The sequence below is a fragment of the Saccoglossus kowalevskii genome, chromosome 10 (genome assembly GCF_978046115.1).
Source record: "Saccoglossus kowalevskii chromosome 10, keSacKowa6.1, whole genome shotgun sequence".
In the NCBI taxonomy this organism is placed as follows: domain Eukaryota; kingdom Metazoa; phylum Hemichordata; class Enteropneusta; family Harrimaniidae; genus Saccoglossus; species Saccoglossus kowalevskii.
The window spans coordinates 33,916,428-33,932,633 of NC_140650.1; the positions used below are offsets into that span (position 1 = coordinate 33,916,428).

The 16,206-nt window shown below is 36.0% G+C and overlaps 2 protein-coding genes across 3 annotated transcripts in view; one reads left to right on the top strand and one right to left on the bottom strand.

Moving 5' to 3' along the window:
* Positions 1–2,732, top strand: part of LOC100313743 (suppressor of fused-like protein) — a 28,102-nt gene extending 25,370 nt beyond the window's left edge. Inside the window, 2 exon segments of the mRNA NM_001168192.1 lie at positions 511–579; positions 1,059–2,732. Coding sequence (NP_001161664.1) covers positions 511–579; positions 1,059–1,127 — 138 coding nt within the window. The 3' untranslated portion in view covers positions 1,128–2,732.
* Positions 2,733–5,452: 2,720 nt separating this feature from the next.
* On the bottom strand, positions 5,453–16,072 carry LOC102804139 (uncharacterized). Of its 2 annotated transcripts, none has more exons than XM_085504538.1 (7): positions 15,851–16,072; positions 14,539–14,663; positions 14,191–14,441; positions 9,733–11,421; positions 9,151–9,311; positions 8,386–8,491; positions 5,453–7,477 (listed from the first exon to the last, which is right to left on the bottom strand). In XM_085504538.1, exons 1-7 carry the CDS (start codon positions 15,968–15,970, stop codon positions 6,033–6,035), a joined length of 3,897 nt encoding a protein of 1,298 aa, XP_085360664.1. In that variant the 5' UTR covers positions 15,971–16,072; the 3' UTR covers positions 5,453–6,032. The 2 variants fall into 2 exon arrangements, with proteins under 2 accessions (XP_085360664.1, XP_085360663.1); XM_085504537.1 differs by having other exon boundaries at positions 8,350–8,491.
* Between the last annotated feature and the right edge of the window lie 134 nt (positions 16,073–16,206).

A 16,206-nucleotide genomic window follows, 5' to 3' on the forward strand; every position in this document is an offset into this window, starting at 1 on the left:
CACTGGGTTTTAATTTCGCTTATTTCGCTGACTGGAAAATGCGCTAATTTAAAACCCACTGAATATGCCTGAATTGGTAAATCAGTGAAATTTAAACCCAGTGAAAATTAGTCATTTTACAGTATTAGAAGCACATGTTACTGCTATATGGGCTAAAATATGTCACAAATTAGTACCTTCCGTAAGTTCTATAAATGTTGTCTTTTCATGACAACACAAATTTTTATGGATTTCATAAGTCAGAGAAAATTTTGTAGTTCCAAAAGTGTGACTAGCGGGTAACATCAACTTTCAAGATATTTAGATCTTTTGTTGTCATGCTTTGAATAATTTTCATTATATTATTAGCCCAATTTTAATAACATTTGTTGCCTCTTGCCCAGCCCAAACATACTACATTATTATTTCTTTGTTTGGTAACAATTTTTGAGGTGATCTACATGTGCATAACAACTCTGATCTCAGATGTCAGCATTACATTTAAACATTGAATATTTCATCTTATTACAGATATTAATATCCGATGATTTCCTTGAAAAGATGATTGCAGACACAGAAGAGCTGTCAAAAACAACAGAGGTGTGTACACTTGGTTAAAATAAACACAGACCATTCAAAATATGACAGATTTCATGTTGCATGGATTTTCCCTAAAATTTAAGTTTACTGGCTTGTGTGGGAAACTCGCTGGCCAAGGTGGTCTCTAATTACACAAGTTTGACTGTATACTGTAAAAAACCAAGTCAAGGAAATTACAAAGTTTTGTATGTATGAAATTTTATTTAGAATCTCTATGTCTGTTGTGTCAGGGAGACACCAAATTTTGACCTCGTTAATGCTGTTCAGTCGATAGTGGTGAAAATTTACCAGTTTGTTGTGCTTTTTCTTTATTTTGTATATTTTTTTTTCTTGCTAAATTACTACACACACACCCATGTGATTAAATGTTGATTTTCAACCTATATACATAATATAATAAATACCCCCCCCCCCCAACATCGTTTGATTTTCCAAAATAATTTTATACTAATATGTTATTTTGTGTATATTTGTTTCAGATTGAATCACCAAAGCAATTTAGCTGGCCAAGTAGTCATCTTTCTATAACCATAGTACCTGATGAATGATGTCTCCATTGATAATTTTCAAATGCAGTATATTTTTATGAATTTTTAACTAGTAAATCTGCCACTGGAGTTGATTCTGCAGTGTATTTGAGTATGTGCAAATCAAATACATTGTTTAATTTGCTATTTCCCTCGTGGAGAGATGGTGGTGAAACAGAAACATGAACAACAATCCATATATATCGCATACAAATTTGGGAATCCAGTATTGAATTCAAACGAAAGTGTCTACAAAATTTTACTCATTCATTCACAATGGCTGCCATTTTTGAGCATGATGCTGTGATTTCCCCCCACCTATTGTTTCCATGGAAACATGTCTGGCTCCTTTTTTATCCTAGAAATGACATGATTGTCAATATGGGTTGAGGTAAAATGAATACAAAATAGTACCTCACATATAGTTTTATTGAACGTTGTAATTGATCACTTGTTGGTTTCTGGTCCACATATTTTGTTTCATTTTAAGTCAGCAACTTACAAATGTTGTAGTGCTAAAGTCAATCAAATCAAGACACAAACTAGGATGAATAAAATGGTGGACTTGATGACATACTCTGACAAAGATATCATGTAACACTGAAACTAGTGGACTATTCATTGTATTAGTAGTTATTAGTATAAACCCCTGCCCCTGCTTACGCATCTTCTATAAGCACCACTCCCATTTTAAAAAAATGGCTAAATCACAAATAATTTATTTGGTGATTCTAATACTGCATTTAACATTTTATTTTTATGAACCAGTCTCACCATGTATTTCAAACCTGTGTACTGTATTGTAGAGGGCGAATTAACTGAGCAGGATCACCTGAGAGGGCGCACTAATTGGGATGGGATTTCTGTATGGTGAGCATGTTCAAAACAATGCAAATATATAGTATAAATTAGTGCATATAACATCTCTTAAATAATTACATTATGGTAATGTAAACTAAATAGTAATCTATTATTTATTAAGTTTTAATGAAAAGAATACTTTGTGTTTAATGACTATTTTCATCTTACTGGGTCAAACTACACTAGCTGTTCACTGTCACCCGTTCATGTTTACAATCCTATTTATTACTGGGCTTTTCTTTCTGTCAATTTAACTTTTTAACAAAATTGATTTTTACTGATAGAGGGCTGTACTTATGAGTTGAATGTCTTGATTAAATTCATATCTCCACAGTACAGAATATTTGCTTCTAACAGGAAAAAATAGAATCAATTTACTGGCATTTATGATTGTGTATTGAATTATATCCAAGATTGTGACTGTCTATTCATTACAGTTGTCTATTTTGCCAAACTTGGTTTGGATATTTCACATATCTTTTCCAAGAACGTACAATTCTACATGTGATCAAGCAGTGTTTATTTTCAATGAATGAACTAGTAGTCTTGTTACTTGCATTTGACAGTACGCATTCTAAATCTATTTGTTTAACAAGGTATTATCAATCACTGATAATTAAAAATTCATTTGATTTCTTGTTAATTAACAAGTAAGATAAAATTCAGTGAAGTGGGGTTTTAAATGCCAAATAGCATTTTTTTACACAATGTTATTTTTATTTTTTTTGTTACAGTCTATGCTATAGTAAAGTGTATTTTACCATATCAATTGTGTATTTTATTGATTTGATGCTATGCGTGATGTTTGATGGCTATATAATTGACTATCCTCAGGGACAGAGCTACGTCACAAGACGTTCCACGTTGCTAAGACAGGCACCACCATACCATGTATTTCTATGGGCTCTGCACGAGCTGCTGTAAAATGCTAATTATTTTGGTCCCTAAACAAGGTGAACACACTAACCACACATTGATGCAAGGGGAACACACTAACCACTGTACCACACATTGATGCAAGGGGAACACACTAACCACTGTACTACACATTGATGCAAGGGGAACACACTAACCACTGTACCACACATTGATGCAAGGGGAACACACTAACCACTGTACCACACATTGATGCAAGGGGAACACACTAACCACTGTACTACACATTGATGCAAGGGGAACACACTAACCACTGTACCACACATTGATGCAAGGGGAACACACTAACCACTGTACTACACATTGATGCAAGGGGAACACACTAACCACTGTACCACACATTGATGCAAGGGGAACACACTAACCACTGTACTACACATTGATGCAAGGGGAACACACCAACCACTGTACCACACATTGATGCAAGGGGAACACACTAACCACTGTACTACACATTGATGCAAGGGGAACACACCAACCACTGTACCACACATTGATGCAAGGGGAACACACTAACCACTGTACCACACATTGATGCAAGGCAAACACATCAACCACTGTACCACACATTGATGCAAGGGGAACACACTAACCACTGTACTACACATTGATGTAAGGTGAACATGCCAACCACTGTACCACACATTGATGCAAGGGGAACACATCAACCACTGTATCACACATTGATGCAAGGGGAACACACTAACCACTGTACTACACATTGATGCAAGGGGAACACACCAACCACTGTACCACACATTGATGCAAGGGGAACACACTAACCACTGTACCACACAATGATGCAAGGCAAACACATCAACCACTGTACCACACATTGATGCAAGGGGAACACACTAACCACTGTACTACACATTGATGTAAGGTGAACATGCCAACCACTGTACCACACATTGATGCAAGGCAAACACATCAACCACTGTACCACACATTGATGCAAGGTGAACAAACCAACCACTGTACTACACATTGATGCAAGGTGAACACACTATCCACTGTACCACACATTGATGCAAGGTGAACACACTAACCACTGTACCACACATTGATGCAAGGTAAACACACTCTCCACTGTACCACACATTGATGCAAGGTGAACACACTAACCACTGTACCACACATTGATGCAAGGTGAACACACTAACCACTGTACTACACATTGATGCAAAGTGAACACATTATCCACTGTACCACACATTGATGCAAGGTAAACACACCAACCACTGTACCACACATTGATGCAAGGTGAACACACTATCCACTGTACCACACATTGATGCAAGGTAAACACACTAACCACTGTACCACACATTGATGCAAGGTGGACACACTATCCACTATACCACACATTGATGCAAGGTGAACACACTAACCACTGTACCACACAATGATGCAAGGTGAACACACCAACCACTGTACCACACATTGATGCAAGGTGAACACACTAACTTGGCCACTGTACCACACATTGATGCAAGGTGAACACACTAACCACTGTACCACACATTGATGCAGGGTGAACACACTAACCACTGTACCACACATTGATGCAAGGTGAACACACTAACCACTGTACCACACATTGATGCAAGGTGAACACACCAACCACTGTACCACACATTGATGCAAGGTGAACACACTAACCACTGTACCACACATTGATACAAGGTAAACACACTAACCACTGTACCACACATTGATGCAAGGTGAACACACTAACCACTGTACCACACATTGATGCAAGGTGAACACACCAACCACTGTACTACACATTGATGCAAGGTGAACACACCAACCACTGTACCACACATTGATGCAAGGTGAACACACTATCTACTGTACTACACATTGATGCAATGTAAACACACTAACCACTGTACCACACATTGATGCAAGGTGAACACACTAACCACTGTACCACACATTGATGCAATGTAAACACACTAACCACTGTACTATACATTGTTGCAAGGTGAACACACTAACCACTGCACCACACATTGATGCAATGTAAACACACTCTCCACTGTACCACACATTGATGCAAGGTGAACACACTAACCACTGCACCACACATTGATGCAAGGTGAACACACTATCTACTGTACCACACATTGTTGCAAGGTGAACACACTAACCACTGCACCACACATTGATGCAAGGTGAACACACTAACCACTGTACCACACATTGTTGCAAGGTGAACACACTAACCACTGCACCACACATTGATGCAAGGTGAACACACTAACCACTGTACCACACATTGTTGCAAGGTGAACACACTAACCACTGCACCACACATTGATGCAAGGTGAACACACTAACCACTGTACCACACATTGATGCAAGGTGAACACACTAACCACTGTACCACACATTGATGCAAGGTGAACACACTAACCACTGTACCACACATTGTTGCAAGGTGAACACACTAACCACTGCACCACACATTGTTGCAAGGTGAACACACTAACCACTGCACCACACATTGATGCAAGGTAAACAAACACTCATATACAACAATGTACAGTATACATATACTTTAATGACATCACAAATTGGCAGTGAATAAAATTAAATGTATATTGTATGGATCTTAAAATATAAAATATGTTCATCTAATGATGAAACATTGGAAAACGATATGGGCAAACTGTAGCACTTCACAAAAAAAGCTCAGTAAAAATACAATGCAAGAGCAACTATTAAATTATTTTCATGATTATAGAAAAATCAGTTAAGATGCACAAACAGAGCCCAGAACTTTCAGCTGAACAGGCAACTAAAAATCATTTTAACTGGATGTTTTCATCTGAGCACATGTGATAAGGAAGCAGTGAGAGACACAAAGGACACAGTTTTTATTAGTAGGAAAGTTATCTTCTGGAAGATGCCTTTAGATTTTGTGTGTCCCAGGCAATGACAAAAAAGTTATCTTCAGTATTTACATGTTCTGTTTAGCATACAATGACAACAAAATTAACTTCTGGAAGAGCAGCCTCTGTACTTAGATGGTCTGTTTAGCATACAATGACAACAATGTTATCTTCTGGAAGAGCAGCCTCTGTATTTATATTGTCTGTTTAGCATGCAATGACAACAATGTTATCTTCTGGAAGAATAGCCTCTGTATTTAGATGGTCTGTGTTCTTGTGATGAAGGTGATGCCATTCTTTTTCTTGATCTGCTTTCTCTTGGAGGAGAATTTCTTGTATGTGATGGCTGTCTTCTTCTAGGATAGTCATCTTTAGCATGTGCTTTCTTCCCACTATAATAATCAAATTGATCTGACATCGGTTTGTAGTGTTCTCGACTCGATTGGCGCCTTGGACGAATGCCATAACTAGGTCTTGCAGATGATCTGTCATCAGGGTTCTGGCCTACTTTGCTTGTTGAAAGATAATGTTCAGAGTGCTGACGTGTATCATGTGATCTCTCAGAAGTAGCAGAATGTTCCTTCCGCTCACTTTTTGCAGGCCGTGTTCTTGGTTCATCTCTCCGTCGCGTGGACACACTCTTTTCAGTATTATCAGGAGGTTCAGCTTTACGAAGACTACGAAGATTTACTCCCAAAGCTTCACAATCCTGTTCCTTTTTGACATCAGTTGAAGTATCAACATCAGTGGAAGGTGGCTGGACCTTTATGGATGGAAGATCAGGCCCTACAGGGGGAAGGCTGAAGATAGGAATAGTCTCTCCTGAAGTAGTTGACTTAGCTTCCTCCAGGTCCTCAAAAAAGGAAGGTTCATCTTGGGTTGGTGTAGCTGGTGATTCAAAGTCCTCTTCTTTCAACTGGGTTACTGGAGATTCTCGTTCTTTCAAATCCTCTTGCACATGACCTGCCAATGGAATCCCTACTGATCTGCCATCAGTAACATCTTTAACAGCTGACATCTCAGTAGAAGATGATGTGCTGCCACATTTTTCTGGTGGGAATGCCACAGCTTCCTGACTTTCACTGGATGGGCTACCTGAAACTCCAGATGACAGAGTGGATGATCTCCTTACTGATCTACGAAGACCACTGCTGTATGCACTTAACTCAAGGGCTTTCGCAATAAAAGTCTGCTCATAAGAAGGACCCACATCTGGGATTGATGATGTAAAGAATGAATCTGGGAGCTTGTCATCTGCATCAATAATCTTCTTTTTTCTTCCTGGTTTACCTTTCTCTGGCTTTATGTCAGAACCTGTTTTATCAGAATCATCATTTCCCTTTGTCCCATCAGTCTTGTCGGTTTTGTTGTCTTCCACTTCTTTCATTCCATCATCCTTTGACTTGAAGTCCACTTCCTCCCCTTCTTCTATTTCCTCATCTTCATCATCGTCGTCGTCAATATCTTCTTCATCATCCTCCTCCTCCTCCTCCTCCTCTCCACCAAACTGACCTGATCTCACTTTCTGTGAAAACAAAGAGGTAAATTCTGATGACAAATACTTCTTATTCAGTGTTCGCTGTCTTCGTAGGGCCATCTTCTTTTCAAGAACTTTCTGTTCTCTTTTTGCCTGAACCTTTTCTTCTTTCTTGAGTTTCTTTCTCCTCTTTGCTTCTGAAAATAAAAAAAGATACAATAGAGTGATAATATATAATTAGGGTTGTTTTACACAAACAGCTTGAATTATATGGTACTATGCATTTATCGTGCGTTACAAGAAGCACACCAGCTTAATCCAAAAATTAAGAACTTATGTTTCTATGGCAACAGTTTAGCATGCATACTCATTATACATAATTCCACTTTGACATTTGATCCATGACAGCCAAGAACATGTTGTAAGCAGTAAATGTTTCTTAACTCTTAGTTTGAAAGTGAATTTCATCTTTTGTCACTTTTTACAAAATACACCTTTATATTTTATTGGAAGTTATGCCAATTTGGGATAAATTTAACAAATTAACAACTAGCAAAATGCACACTGAAAGTTTGGGAAGAAACAATGTACAAACAGCATTTACGATCAGCCATGACACCAGAAACAAAAGCTTTAAGGGGAGGCTACAACACTATTAATTTAAAGGAGACACCTTTGCAATATTCTTGCTTTGAATTTACATTTAAAAATTCATGTTTGTGAAATGCACACAGCTACTAAAAACTCCTTATTTATTCATAAGGCTTTTCACTAATAAGTGAAATCCATGTGAACAAGTAAAAATTACAATAGAACTGTTTCACTGGCAATGAGTAAATCTGTGAATTAATAACTAAGTATCAAAATAGTAAAATACCTGGAAAAATTAATACTACACTCAACAAAATGGATATCAGTTTGGATCAAATCACAAAGAACATAATCCATGCATTATATTCTAATACTATACTCCAGTATAGTTGCTGTGAGTACAACACTAAAAATGTCATCTGACAATCCTCCTGGTGACATCTTGGCAACAGACTGGCTACAACAACCCACCACCAACCTTCATTTTCTTTAGCAAGTTGTTTTGCTTTCTTACGCTCTTCCCGTTTTGTCCTTTTCTCTTCTTCGTATTGTTTCCATCTCTCAGTCATTTCTTCTTTCATCTGGTGCCTTCGCAACAAACGGTCTTCCTTCTCCTTAGCCTGTTATATACACAAGTAGTTACAAAAATATTCCTATTAGCAGGAAATAGAGAAAACTATTTTTTTGATAAAAAAATTCATAAAAGAAAAATATGGTGGGAATTGCTTTATATTTACTTGGTGTTATTAATCTGGTTATTATTTTCAATTACTGATTGAAAAGTAAAATTTCAGAAAACAAATATTTTTTTGCCATTGACAAGTTGAGTTAATCATTGAACATAACTAGTGGTCTGATGATTGAAAATGCTCCATGTTTTGGTACAAAATACAGGGTTAAGTAGATACTTGGTTGTGGGTGATCCACACAAGCAATCAATTAATCAACCAAAATTTTGAAAATCAATACATGTTGCTGAAATTATCAAATTTGAAAGTCATGGTGCATTTTACATTTATCGGACAAAATTTCGTAATGCAATTTTTCAACAAAACATAAAATAATGTATTTACTCTATTAGAAATGAGCATAAGCTAAAAATTGCATTTATTGTTTACTGGATAATAAAAATATTCTACCAAAGCCACACCTCAGCTATTTACATAATCCATGCACTGGAGCAAATACAATATTCATCAAACCTGATGTACAAAAAGAAGAAAAATGTTGAAATAAAAATGTCAACTGAAAAAATTTAAATATCTGTGTTAAAACTTACAGCTTTTTTCCTTCTCTCTTCTCTACTCTCATCATCTTCACTGTCGCTATAGAAACGATTCAAAGTCAAAGCTTTAGTAGATGATCTTTTCTTGCTGCTGTCCGACTCACCACTTGTGTTACTTATTGGTGACTTCCCAGTACTTGCTGACAAATCAGTGTCTGAAAAAGGAAATTGACCTCATAATTGGTAAAATCTTATCTATTTCTAGAGTCATTCTATTACTTAGACATTTGTAAGAAGTCCCCTATTTCACGAATTTCACATCATATTTTTATTCTTGGTGCATGCACTTATATTAAATAATTAAGATGTATCTTAATATGAATAACATTTATTGATCCAGCATAAATTACAGATACGCTTCTGATACATCAAATGACAGTATTTATTATGCAATGAAAAGTGCCAAGATTTTGTCATTGAAATTGCACGAGATTTTGTAAGATTACAATAACTGAGTATTTATTTTACTTCAAAAAATTGTCTATTATTGACAGAATTTGTCTACGCTCCTAACATATTTATACATGGAAATAATAATATGTCTAAAGCATATTGATTCAAATTTGAATAACTAACCTTGTTCTTCTGATTCCAATTCTTCGCTACTTGACGAGGACACTGAGCTAAGTTCATCATCAAAAGATGACAAGTCACTGGTATGTACAGAACTAACCGTCACATCAGATAACTTATCATCAATGTCAGACATAGCATCCAAATCCTCATCTTTTTCTTGTTTAACCTCTGTTGAATCCATGGCAACTGACACCTTATTTGTCTCCTCACTATCTAACACACTTCCACAGTTTGAATCTTCTTCGATTTCAGATTGTTTTGGTTTTGGTTTTGTTGTCTCAAGCTTTGGAACACTCTCCATCCGGGACTCATCAGGACATTTATTATCATCCCTTTCTGTTACTGTCAGAGGTCTCTTCATTTCTCCTTTCAGTTCTCTATTTTTCTTCACTTCTCTTGCTGGCTCTTTACTGGACTTAACCTTACTCAAAGCACTCTCTTCCACTTTTTTGTCCTTTTTGTTCTCATTTACACCACCATCTTTTTTACTGGAGTCTACATGATCAGAATGCTTTGAAATTAATCCCTTTTTACTATCAGTCTTCAGTTTCACAGATGAATCTTTCATTTTCACTTTATCTTTACTCAATACATTTTTTTTGTCTTTTACATCAGTGTCTTTTGTTTTGTCTTTTGAACTTGTTTCTTGTCTAGATTTCCCTTCAGTAGTCAGCCTCGCTTTCAAGTCATCACTCATCTTTTTATCAGTATCACACTTCAGTGGTTTTACCTTTTCTTCTTTACTAATTTTGGCATCTGTTTTGGATTTCACTAATTTTTCCTTTCCTTTTGATTTGTCCAAAGTTTCCCTCGACTTGATTGGATCTAATTTATGTTTCTCCTTCTCTCCAGATTTGGTATCAGTTTTAATTTTTTCGCCTGTGATAACCTTTTTATCACTTTTTGGGGTAACTTTTCCAGACCTGTCAGATTTTTGTCCAGTTAGTTTATCAGCAGCATCAGGTTTTAGCTTTTCAGACTTAAAATCTTTAGAATGCACCTCGGTCTTTGAAGCTACATGTGTTGTCTTGCCTGGAACATGCTCTGTTCTTCTAGACTCACCAAGTTTTACAACCCCAGGTTTAAGTTTGGATTTTTCTACATCTTTTCCCAAATTTTTTTTGCTAGCTTTGGTAACGCCTTGTTTCAGCCTTGCCTTTGTTTCTGTAAGTTTTGTTGTTTCTGCAGCTGTCTTTTTCTGATCTCCTAATTGTTTAACTGGTTTACTAGCATCCCCAACATTTTTAATTGGTTTACCTGGTTCCCCTAGTTGTTTAGGTGATTTACCAAGCTCTCCCAGTTGCTTAGGTGATTTACCTAGTTCTCCCGCTTGTTTAACTGTTTTACCAAGATCTCCCACTTGCTTAACTGATTTACTGAGTTCTCCCGCTTGCTTAACTGGTTTACCTGGTTCTCCCAGTTGTTTAGGCAATTTACCTAGTTCTCCGGCTTGCTTAACTGGTTTACCTGGTTCTCCCAGTTGTTTCGGCGATTTACCTAGTTCTCCCGATTGTTTAACTGTTTTACCAAGTTCTCCTACTTGCTTGGCAGGTTTACTGAGTTCTCCCACTTGCTTCAAAGGTTTACTGAGTTCCCCCACTTGCTTAACAGATTTACTGGGAGGTGTTTGAGACGTGTTACTATCAGCAGGTGTCTTATCTGATAGACTTTTGATAGCTGACTTAGTTCCTACAAAACAGAATCAAAAACACATACTATTATACATGTATCACAATGCACGTACTATTATACATGTATCACAATGCACGTACTATTATACATGTATCACAATGCACGTACTATTATACATGTATCACAATGCACGTACTATTATACATGTATCACAATGCACGTACTATTATACATGTATCACAATGCACGTACTATTATACATGTATCACAATGCACGTACTATTATACATGTATCACAATGCACGTACTATTATACATGTATCACAATGCACGTACTATTATACATGTATCACAATGCACGTACTATTATACATGTATCACAATGCACGTACTATTATACATGTATCACAATGCACATACTATTATACATGTATCACAATGCACGTACTATTATACATGTATCACAATGCACGTACTATTATACATGTATCACAATGCACGTACTATTATACATGTATCACAATGCACGTACTATTATACATGTATCACAATGCACGTACTATTATACATGTATCACAATGCACGTACTATTATACATGTATCACAATGCACGTACTATTATACATGTATCACAATGCACGTACTATTATACATGTATCACAATGCACGTACTATTATACATGTATCACAATGCACGTACTATTATACATGTATCACAATGCACGTACTATTATACATGTATCACAATGCACGTACTATTATACATGTATCACAATGCACGTACTATTATACATGTATCACAATGCACGTACTATTATACATGTATCACAATGCACGTACTATTATACATGTATCACAATGCACGTACTATTATACATGTATCACAATGCACGTACTATTATACATGTATCACAATGCACGTACTATTATACATGTATCACAATGCACGTACTATTATACATGTATCACAATGCACGTACTATTATACATGTATCACAATGCACGTACTATTATACATGTATCACAATGCACGTACTATTATACATGTATCACAATGCACGTACTATTATACATGTATCACAATGCACGTACTATTATACATGTATCACAATGCACGTACTATTATACATGTATCACAATGCACGTACTATTATACATGTATCACAATGCACGTACTATTATACATGTATCACAATGCACGTACTATTATACATGTATCACAATGCACGTACTATTATACATGTATCACAATGCACGTACTATTATACATGTATCACAATGCACGTACTATTATACATGTATCACAATGCACGTACTATTATACATGTATCACAATGCACGTACTATTATACATGTATCACAATGCACGTACTATTATACATGTATCACAATGCACGTACTATTATACATGTATCACAATGCACGTACTATTATACATGTATCACAATGCACGTACTATTATACATGTATCACAATGCACGTACTATTATACATGTATCACAATGCACGTACTATTATACATGTATCACAATGCACGTACTATTATACATGTATCACAATGCACATACTATTATACATGTATCACAATGCACGTACTATTATACATGTATCACAATGCACGTACTATTATACATGTATCACAATGCACGTACTATTATACATGTATCACAATGCACGTACTATTATACATGTATCACAATGCACGTACTATTATACATGTATCACAATGCACGTACTATTATACATGTATCACAATGCACGTACTATTATACATGTATCACAATGCACGTACAGGAAATTTTCAGTGTGACCCCTGGATGCTCTAATGAACGACACAGCAAATTTCATTTTAATAATTAGTTATAATCACAACACAACAATGAATCCAAGTTTTAAATCATTCGCAAGATTGGTTTCATGTTGACAGGTCTGTTTTTTTCTAGATCAATTTCAATTTATTAAAAATGTTGAAACTCCTCAGAAGAAATTAAAATGATTACATAACATAATAAAACATTCACTCACTAATAAAAATCATGCAAGAAGTTTGAAAATAAAAAAAAGCAGTTTAACATGGGATTTAGGCCGAAAAAAAAAATCTGTTTCCTGTATGCATTTTCAATGTGGATTTACCCTCAACTTGTTGCCGTTTCAGCCTGACAAGTCGCATGAGTTGTACCATCTGCAGTGCTCCAAACCCAAGACACGCCTGACAGAATGATGTAGTTTTTCACTTCCGTCGGTACCAAACGTCAGAAAGTGACAGTCATCAAAGAGTAACCATTCACAACAGTGTTGACATAATGTGTGTTAAGTTTCTGGCCCAATGTTTATCATCTTGTTGAAAACAGTCTGTGATTTTTGCCGACAATGCAAACACGGCTTTATCTCCCTGGTTACAAGTGAGTGTCTGCACAGGAAAGACACAGTCTTTTGTAGCCTGACAAGGTCGCGTGAGTTGCACCCTCCATGACCACTAAAATGAATATCCATTGAAACTCATTGCACGAAGGCATTAACTTTGCGAATTTGCAGTATTGAACTTGCCAACGAGACATACACTATTCGGCCGGCGAGGGTGCCCCTCATGCCTACATGTCAGGCTAGTTGCCACTGGTCAGAAATTGACACTTGTAATTTTGTAATTTACCTAACAAAAGTGTTCAAGACGCACATTTTTTTGGCTGGGCTGTGAAAATGAGAAACAGAATTTTTTTTCTTGGCCTTAACAATGAAAACTATTACACACATAAAGTGACAGTGTCATAAGGTATTTTACAAAGCATGATATTTGTTATTAACAAAACATGACTAGTAAACAGCTACCTGTTGATGTTGGTAATGCTGATAACTCTGATTTGCATGTACTTTCAACTTTCTCACTGGTTACCATGGGTACACTAATCTCCTCAGTTTTGTTTGGAAGTTCCTCATCTTTGCGACTCTCAGCATCTCCTTTCTTCTTTTCAACATATTCATTGAAAGCCTTCTCAATTTGTGGTCTAAAGACGTGCTGTATCTGCGGCTCAACAACCTGCTCTACAATTCTTTCGACTCCCGTTGATAGCATTTCTGATCTGTAATACATATCACAGAATTGCAGTCATAAAACTATAGGTAGCACTTTCTAATCAATTAATGTACGTAGTCCTGATTAATAGTACCAATACTTACTGGTTGATTTGTCTTCTGAGACTATCTCGAAGTTGATTTTTGTTGAGATTTGGAGACCATGTATGTTGAGACAGAAAATTAGAAACATATCCTTCAACTCTTTGTCGCAAATTCTGGTATGCGGGCTGTAAAAATGAATAATTTATACATTTTGAATGAATATTAGTATAATGAAGTATAATGGTTACATTAATTCTCTTAAAATCCATATAGCAACATATTGATATCAAACTTCAAAATCCATCTATGTTTACTCTCAATGAAAATAATTACTGTAAAACATGTCTTTTTAGCTAGCATGTTATTTTAGCTAATTTAGCTAATCTGTAATTTCTCTAATTCAAGATGTCACTAATTTAAAATAAAGTATATTCTCACAATGAGATTTGGCACTTTAGCTAAAATAAGATTCAGTTAATTCAATCATGGAGTCAAATTCGCTAAAATTGAATGTAGCTATTCAAATGTTTTACAGTACCTTCAGGAATAGACTATACAATGTAATTAAAAACCTTCTCATGCAGTTTTTCATTGAATTCTTGTTATATAGATTTTTGCATCAGCTTTAATCCTCAAAGTTAATCCTAGCAGTTTTAAGATTTAGTTTTATTAATTTTAATCCTTAAATTTAATCCTAGCAGTGTCACGGTTTAGTTGGTTCTATCTTTCATCACTAACCAATACAATAGTGGATATATTTTTTTCAGGTGGAATTAATTTCAAATTTAATTTTGAAATTTAATTTTCTCTTCAGTGATGCTTTATGGGCAATCAATAGGGATTTGGGAAATAATACATCAAAAGAAATCTTTCTCATTCGTCTATGGAAATTCAGAAACAAGAAACTGAATGATTGACATGTTTGAATGCTTTTATAGTTTTTATTTCATTTTCTTGTTGTTGACTTGTATGTTACTTTTTACGCCGTTTCAAAGGCTAATAAATTATTATTATATAAGTGCAATTACTCATTAAATAGTAATAACGTTACCCCCTGTAGAAAGGTGATAGTTGCTTCTAACAACGTATTAAGGTCTACCATTTGAAACCGTGAGGGGTGTCTGGAAGATTTGGTTGAAAAAAAAAACACAAGCTAGAAACTGAATGAAAAAAATTGCTTGCAAGGTGTTGCAGGGAAACGGTATTTGCACATTCAAAAACATATAAATGTGCAGATAAGGCAGCGCAAAAATGCACCGATGACATCCTTCCACCCACCCCACTCCAATTGATATCAAATGTTTGAACCCTTAGACAAATGTACCGATTTTGAATACATCAAAACATCTATGTTGAATATTCCTTTATTTACCTTTGTGTCAACATCGGCAAGACAGTCTCGTCGAAACTGATCAAATAGTCCAGCCGATTTGATGTAGTTCACGAGTCCGTCGACTACAACCGAATCTTGACCAGAAGATGTTGAAGCCATTCTGTTGGTTCAGCTTTTATTCGTTCATAAGCACTCAGACGTCCAGAATATCCATTGTAGGAACATGCCAGACGAAGTCTACTCAGCCATCTTTGTTGACACGACCGAGCATGCGTGCTGACCCTTAACCGTGTTATGAAATAACGCGGCAATATATCGTGCCTTGACAACATCAAATGATTTGGCAAGTCTACGATAAATCAATATATATAACCTTAAATTGACGATAAAAAATG